This window comes from Priapulus caudatus, unplaced genomic scaffold (genome assembly GCF_000485595.1).
Source record: "Priapulus caudatus unplaced genomic scaffold, Priapulus_caudatus-5.0.1 Scaffold1817, whole genome shotgun sequence".
NCBI classification, from domain to species: Eukaryota; Metazoa; Priapulida; class Priapulimorpha; order Priapulimorphida; family Priapulidae; genus Priapulus; species Priapulus caudatus.
Genome location: NW_014578878.1, coordinates 9,306 through 17,525, shown reverse-complemented (window position 1 = coordinate 17,525; position 8,220 = coordinate 9,306). Strand labels below are relative to the sequence as shown.

Here is an 8,220-nt window from a genome sequence, read left to right as displayed (position 1 = left end):
CTGTAAAGCAGACCGAGGTGATCTGTGAATGTTTTGCGGAGACGATCACATGATGGCGCCTAGTCGTGACCGGATGGCAGCCACAGCGCGTGCAGACGCGGCCATGCGCGGGAGGTGAGGAGGTAAGATGACGTCATCGGTTTGCTTACGTCATCTAAGTCCGCGGTCATTCATTTACATAGAACACCCCCGGCCAATTTAAACAGGAATAATTACAATGGTATAATATTAAGTATGAATTACATTGAATAACGCTACCGTAGTATTGTAGTGTATCAACATAATATAATACAGTTAAATTTTAATATGATATAATTATAGCTAATGAAATAATGACTAAATAATAGTAACTAACTAAATAACAGTAATTACGATTAGGAACAATATAGCAATATAAAGTGATATATGCTCACACGACCTCATGTATTATGTGCTGCCTACTACTACTGCTGCTTGCTGCTGCTTGCGATTGCCTGCTGCTGCTACTGCCTGCTGTCTGCTGACTTGCTGGTGCTGCTGCTGCTGCTGCTGTTGTACGGCTGCCCCTGCATACTGACTGCTGCTGCTGCTGCTGTTGCTGCTGCTGCTGCTACTTGCCTGCTGTGCTGCTGCTGCTACTATACGTATACTGCTTGCTGCTGCTGCTACTACTACTTAGCTGCTGCTGCTGCTTGCTGTACTGCTGCCCTACTGCTGCTACTGCTTTACTACTGCTGCCTGCTGCTGTCTGCTGCTGCTGTTGCCACCTCCTGCTGCTGCTGCTGCAGCTAGCTGCTGCTGCTGCCGCTGCTGTGCTTGACTGCTGTGCTATGCTGCTATACTGCTGCTGCTGCTATGCTGCTGTTGTTGCCGCGCTGCTGCTACTACTGCTGTTGTCTGCCTATATTTCTTACTCATGCTACTACTACTACTACTATACTACTACTGCTGCTGCTGCTGCTGCCTGCTGTGCTGCCTGCTACTACTACTACTGTACTGCTACTGTCTGTGCTAACTGACTACTACTACTACTACTATACGATACTACTACATACTACTACTACTACTACTACTACTAGCTGCTGCTGCTGCTTGCTGCCTGTGCTTGATGCTGCTGCTACTACTACTACTACTGCTACTGTACTGCTATGCTACCCCCCCCCCCACTACTCTACTACTATCTATTACTACTATACTATCTACTACTATCTACTACATACTACTACTTATACTACGACTGCCTATGCTACTGCTATTGCTACTACTACTACTACTAACTATACTACTTACTACTACTACTACTCTACTGCTACTGCTATACTGTACGTACTACTACTACTGCTGATGTTGTTGCTGCTGCGGGGGCGTTACAGAGTACTGCAGGATCAGACCGGATATGTCGTCGGCATCCACCGCATCGAGAACCGTCGCTACGCTCCGATCGACGTACGCCGGACAACAGCGTCTAAGGTCGACCTCGACTCTGCCGACGTCTGGTTACTTACGTCACCGACCCGGAGACCGGTCGTCTGCTCAATCGGTCGCAGATCATAGCTGCGGGGTAGGTGACGCCACTCGTTCTCGTAGTCGTCGTCGCGATTGTCGTCGTCAGTACCCTGCCTCACTCACCTGCCTCACTCACCCGCCCTGCTCAGTCACCCCCCTGCCTCACTCTCCTGCCTCACTCACCCTGCCTCACTCACCCTAGCCTCACTCGGACTCACCTGTCCTCACCCGCCCTGCCTCACTCACCCTGCCTCACTCACCCTGCCTCACTCACTCACCCTGCCTCACTCACCCTGCCTCACTCACCCTGCCTCACTCACCCAGCCTCACTCACCCTGCCTCACTCACTCACCCTGCCTCACTCACCCTGCCTCACTCACCCGCCCTGGCCTCACTCACCTGCGCTCACTCCCGCCCTGCTCATTCCACCCTGCCTCACTCACCCACCCTGCCTCACTCACCCTGCCTCACTCACCCGCCCTGCCTCATTCACCCTGCCTCACTCACTCACCCTGCCTCACTCACTCACCTGCTCACTCACTCCCCTGCCCTTCACTCACTCACCCTGACCGTTCAGCTCACCCACCCTGCTCACTCACCCCGCCTGCTCACTCAACCGCGCCTGGCCTCACTCACTCACCGTGCCTCAGTTCACCCGCCTGCCTCACTCACCTGCTCACTCCCCTGGCATCATTCAACCCTGCCTCATTCACCCGCTGCCTCACTCACCTGCCTCACTCACCCTACCTCACTCACCACCCTGCCTCATCATTCACCCGCCTCACTATTCACCCTGCCTCATTCACGCTGCCTTCACTCATCACCTGCCCCTCATCATTTCACCCTGCCTCCATCACTCACCCTGCCTTCATTCACCCTTGCCTCACTCCCCTGCCTCACTCACCCGTGCCCTCGCTCATTCATCCTTGCCTCACTCATTCACCCTGCCTCATTCACCCTGCCTCACTCACCCGCCCTGCCTCACTCACCCTGCCTCGACTCATTCAACCCTGCTCATTCACCCTGCCTCACTCATTCACCTGCATCATTTCACCCGCCTCACTCATTCACCCTGCCTCATTCACCCTGCATCATTCACCGCCATCATCATTCACCCTGCTTATTCACCCTGCATCGATTCACCCCACTCACTCATTCACCACTGCCCCAACTAGCCCTGCCTCATTCACCCTGCCTCACTTTATTCACCCTGCATCATTCACCCCCGCTCACTCATTCACCCTGCCTCACTCATTCACCCTGCCTCACTCACCCTGGCCTCATTCACCCTGCCTTCACTCATTCACCCTGCAGTCATTCACCCCGCCTCACTCTATTCACCGCTGCCTGTCATTCACCCTGCATCATTCACCCCGCCTCACTCATTCACCCTGCTCACTTCACACCTGCTCTTCACGCCTGCCTCACTCATTAACCCTGCATCATTCACCTTGCCTCACTCATTCACCCTGCCCTCATATCATCCATGCATCATTCACCGCCGCCTGCACTCATTCACCCGTGCCATTATTCACCCTGCATATTTCACCCGCCTCAACTCATTCACCCTGCTCATTCACCCTGCCTCACTATTCACCCTGCATCATTCACCGCCGCCTCACTCTTCACCTAGCCTCACTCATTCACCCTGCCTCACTCACCCTTGCCTCATTCACCCATGCCTCACTCATTCACCCTGCATCATTACACCCAGCGTCACTCATTCACCCTGGCCTCATTCACCCTGCCTCCTTATTCACCCTGCCTCATTCACCCTGCCTAACTTATGCACCTGCATCATTCACCTGCTTCATTCACCCGCCTCACTTATTTCACCGGCATCATTCACCCCGCCTCACTTCATTCAATCCCTGCCTCATTCCCGTGCCTCATTCATCACCTGCCTTCATTCACCCTGCCTCACTTATTCACCCTGCATCATTCACCTGCCTCATCACCTGGCCTCACTTACTTCCCCTGACCCATCATTCACCCGCCTCACATTATTCACCTGCTCATTCACCCCGCCTCACTCATTCCCCTGCCATCATTCACCCGTCCTTCACTCATTCACCCTGCCTCATTCACCACCTGCCTCACTGCACCCCCCCCCTCCGCTTCATAAACTCTTTCGTCTCTCCGCCTTGCAGTAAGATATTTACGGAGGAGCAGCCAGCAGCAGCTGCGGCCAGAGCTTTCTCAGCGCGCGCAGCGGCATGACGGCCGCCTTCGTCCGGGCTCGGGTGTCACGGCGCCGAAGGAGGAGCCGGCGGCGGTCGGCAGCGCAGAACGTTACAGGCGACATCATAGTAACTGGCAGCTGCGCTATCGCTCTAGACGTGCCTCTGCATACGTTCTCTTGCCTACTTGGCGCTGGTCCGCCAGGTCTGCCCTGTTGTGGGGCGGTGAGTAGCGAGCGTTGAGTGTAGGTTTGTCAGTGGCTGGAAAGTTAAGATACCGCGCGAGTTTAACTATCACTGATAATTGCTTTAAGTCATTGGTGCGAGCATCTCTCGTCGCTCTCTATCTCTCTCTCTCTCTCTTCGCTTCTCGCTCTCTCTCTCTCTCTCTCTTCCTCTCTCTCTCTCATAATTCCTCTCTCTCTCTCTCTCTCTCTCTCTCTCTCTCTCTCTCTGTCGCTCTCGTTCTCTCGCTCTCTTTCTTCTCTCTCTTCTTCTCTCTCTCTCTCCCCTTCTCTCTTTACCTTCCTTCTCGCTTCTCTCTCGTCACTCCTAATTTTCCCCCCATCTCTCTCTTTTCCCCCTCTCTCGCACTCATGTATCTGTTTGCCTGATCTACCTGCTTGACTCGGGCCAGCTATAGAAGCAAGATCAGGTGAAGCGACTCCAGGGGTAGCCACGCTACGAACCCGTCTACATCGACGCCCCGTCAAACCAAACCCACAAATACCGGCCGACGTACGCCGAGCCCGCATGTGGCTGCCACCGTACCACGCAGCCACCCACACGTGGGCGCCACGCACGTGGCGCCCGCCACGTAGGCACCACGTACCGAGCCCATACACGGATACGCAGACGCCAGGTATGTGTGTGTGTGGTGCGTGCGTGCTGTGCGTGCCGTTGCGTGCGTTGTGTGCGTGTATGCGTATGTCGTGTACGTGTGTGTGTGAGAGAGAGTGAGTGATGTTTGCGCGGCCGGATGTGTTGGCGGAATGAAATCATAATTAGGAAAGTGGGTAAGCATTTCCAGTGTCCAGGTCAAAAAATATGTCATGTCACAGTTACGCGTAAAATTAAATCCACAATTGCCAAATTCTTTCACCTTGTCAAAATCCGCCTCCAAAAAACTGGTGCTATCCTGTGTACCAAAATAAAACTAGTTCTCACGAGATATAGTCCGCCGCTGAGATGGCGCTGCTGCACTGCATTGCTGTCCTACAGGAGCTGGGCATGTTGTGCCAGAGGGCGACACCAGCGCGCATACCGACCGAACAGCCTCTATCGGGCCAACGGAAAAGCCTTCCAAACCCAACTGTTGACGTACGGGCCGCCCAGCACGAGCGACGACGACGGACGATGGGCCGGGGGCGAGGGTGCAGCACCGGACCGCGCAGGCATAACCTTACGGTGGAAACTGCACTCGGAACAGAAGGTGAGGCTTATATCTGAGTTCAAGCTCGATAGATCATCGAGGAGTTTTGGGTTGATGTAGCGCAGAAGCATCAGGGACAGGGAGGGCATGGCCTCGCGTGGCGTACAGGCGGCAGCGGTGCGCAACTAACGTGTGGAAGTCAATAATAACGCCACCTAATAAAAACGTAAGTAGTCTGAATAACAGTATAAATATAATAATAAATATATAATAATAGAATAAATAAAGTATGATAAAGTACTAGTATGAATGTATAAGGAATGATTCATCAGGTGTAGTGCGACGAAGGCGTCCGTTGTCGCTGTATCGGCTTACGCTACATATATGTAACCCGAGGTAGCTTTTAAGTTTGTTTAGTATCTATGTTATATATTTTCATATAGGTATGTTTTAAGCGTTATGCGGTTAGGCGTTACACTTCTGTAGTTAACAAGTTGGGTACACTTTGTGTACTACATATATGTACCTCGGGTACATATATGTAGTACCTGATACGACAACGACCCCTTCAGCATCAGTGGCCTATGCTCCACCAGGCAGCCACGGGCGTGACTGACTGACTGAGTATGAATAAACGAAAATGTCACATGTAGTAAGTGTAAGAGTCAATAAGCCTGAAATAAGTGTAAACCATCACGTAGCCATCCGTCGATCCGCCTTCTCCGACCCACCACCCCCGCCTCTAACTATGGACGTTGACTGCCAGCCTCGCACTTCCCTCGTTATCACTCACGACGCTCTCCCATGGGAATTTGCTGCGGCAAGCGTCACCCGGATTGATATGACTTTGTAAGAGGTTTTGAGAAATAGGAGGGCACACAGAGATGGTCAGCTATTTCGACGACGTGCTAAGCCGCCTACATCCTCTTAAATTTGTTAGCGTATTTCTATTACAGTTGTTATTGTTGTTATTGTTGTTGTTGTTGTTATTGTTTCATTAATTGCCGTGATCTCGATCTCAGATTGAGAGATCGACCCTCGATGAGCCATACTACGAGGCGACGCTAGGTGGCTCCACCGGCAGGGCCGACAGCGGCGCAGGCTCGACAGAGGGCGCTTTTGCGAGAGTATCTACCAGGCTCCCTCCATCTCTCTCTAGCGGCACTAGCAGCAGGACCAGCAGCCACGCGAGGTAACGTCATCGTCTGCTACCAACGCACGTTCGCTTGTTTTTCCTTACTACTGAAATCGTAATATTTTATCGTGGTCAAATGTATCGTGTTGTGTTTGTGTCGTTGATCATTGAGTTTGTATCGTCGTATTTTAAAAATCGTTATTCACCTGCAGATTAAATTGCGGTTTATCCATGCAAGTTACATTAGCCCATCGACTCAAACTCTTCTGCTGTACCTCCCCAGCTTAAATTAAATGTGTTTGAATGTGAGTGCTGATTTTTATTGTATTCGGTCCATATCTAGCCTTCCTTGACCACACACTGGTACTCGTCATGGCATTTATTACCTAAATCGGTTCATGATACTAACGAATGCCGTAACCTTCGGACATTGCAGATACGAGGACAGACAGCAACTCATCAAGGACAGTGGGCAGAATCTAAATGGCACTAGCAACCGTCTGTATGTCAGGTAGGATATCTGTAGTTCACTAACAACCATCTATATATCAGGTAGGTTATCTGTAGTTCACTAACGATCCTATATATGTCAGGTGGGTTATCCGTAGTTCACTAACAACTCCCTATATGTCAGGTGGGTTATCCGTAGTTCACTAACAATCATCTATATATCAGGTGTGTTATTTGTAGTTCGCTAACAACTCCCTATATGTCAGGTGAGTTCTCCGTAGTTCACTAACAATTCTCTATATATCAGGTGTGTTATCTGTAGTTTACTAACAACCCCCTATATATCAGATAAGATATCTGTAGATCACTAACAACCCCCTATATACCAGGTAGGTTATCTGTAGTTCGCTAACAACCCCTTATATATCAGGTAGGTTATCTGTAGTTCACTAACAACCCTCTATATATCAGGTAGGTTATCTGTAGTTCACTAACGATCCTATATATATGTCAGGTGGGTTATCCGTAGTTCACTAACAACCCCTTATATGTCAGGTGGGTTATCTGTAGTTCACTAACAACTCCCTATATGTCAGGTGTTCTGTGCTGATCTACCCTGCTTGACTCGCTGCAGCTATAAGAAGCACAGGGATCAGGTGAAGCGACTCCAGGTGGTGCCACGCTACGAACCCGTCTACATCGACGCCCCGTTCGAAACCAAACCACAAATACCGCCGACGTACGCCGAGCCGCAGGTGGCGCCACCGTACCCCGAGCCACCACACGTGGCGCCACCGCACGTGGCACCGCCGCACGTGGCACCACCGTACCCCGAGCACATACACGGATACGAAACGCAGGTGTGTGTGTGTGTGCGTGCGTGCGTGTGTGCGTGCGTGTGTGCGTGTATGCGTATGTGTGTACGTGTGTGTGTGAGAGAGAGTGAGTGTGTTTGCGCGTGTGTTGGGGAATGCAAATCATAATTAGGGAACGTGGTAAGCATTTCCAGTGTCCCAGGTCAAAAATATGTCATGTCACAGTTACCGGTAAAATAAATCACAATTCCCAAATTTTTAAACCTTGTTCCAAAATCCGCCTCCAAAAAATGGTGCTATCCTGTGTACCAAAATAACTAGTTCTCGAGATAAGGTCGCCGCTAGATGGCGCTGCTGCACTGCATTGCTGTCTGCAGGAGCTGGGCATGTTTGTGCCAGAGGGCGACACCAGCGCGCATACCGACCCGAACACCTCCTATCGGCCAACGACGCCGCCCAACCCCAACGTGACGTACGGGCCGCCCCAGACGACGACGACGACGACGATGGCGGGGGCGAGGGTGCAGCCACCGGACCAGCGCAAGGACATACCTTACGTGGAAACTGCACTGGAACAGAAGGTGAGGTTATCATCTGAGTTCAAGTCGATGAGATATCGAGAGTTTGGGTTGATGTGCGCAGAAGCATCAAGGACAGGGCAGGGCATGGCCTCGGCGTGGCGTACAAGGCGGCAGGTGCGCCACTAACGTTTGGAGTCAATAAAATAAGCACCTAATAAACAGTAAGTAGTCTGAATAAAGTATAAATATAATAATAAATATA

The 8,220-nt window shown here is 51.3% G+C and overlaps 2 protein-coding genes across 2 annotated transcripts in view; both read left to right on the top strand.

The window, feature by feature from the left end:
- The window catches only part of LOC106817658 (protocadherin Fat 3-like), a 5,581-nt gene extending 1,870 nt beyond the window's left edge, over window positions 1-3,711 (top strand). Inside the window, exons 4-5 of the mRNA XM_014822345.1 lie at window positions 1,353-1,540; window positions 3,636-3,711. Coding sequence (XP_014677831.1) covers window positions 1,353-1,533 — 181 coding nt within the window. The 3' untranslated portion in view covers window positions 1,534-1,540; window positions 3,636-3,711. The remainder of the gene's footprint in view (window positions 1-1,352; window positions 1,541-3,635) is intronic.
- Window positions 3,712-4,853: 1,142 nt separating this feature from the next.
- On the top strand, window positions 4,854-8,144 carry LOC106817657. The gene is made up of 4 exons (XM_014822344.1): window positions 4,854-4,985; window positions 6,060-6,164; window positions 7,219-7,482; window positions 7,815-8,144. Exons 1-4 carry the CDS (start codon window positions 4,854-4,856, stop codon window positions 8,142-8,144), a joined length of 831 nt encoding a protein of 276 aa, XP_014677830.1.
- The last annotated feature ends 76 nt before the right edge of the window (window positions 8,145-8,220 follow it).

Bases quoted from the DNA above. Each gene is read 5' to 3' on its own strand.
- LOC106817657 (XM_014822344.1), top strand. From the start codon at position 4,854: ATGGCGCTGCTGCACTGCATTGCTGTCCTACAGGAGCTGGGCATGTTG. The intron at 6,165-7,218 runs GTATCTACCAGG...CCTATATGTCAG, and splicing joins CAGAGGGCGCTTTTGCGAGA to GTGTTCTGTGCTGATCTACC. The intron at 7,483-7,814 runs GTGTGTGTGTGT...TGCTGTCTGCAG, and splicing joins TACACGGATACGAAACGCAG to GAGCTGGGCATGTTTGTGCC.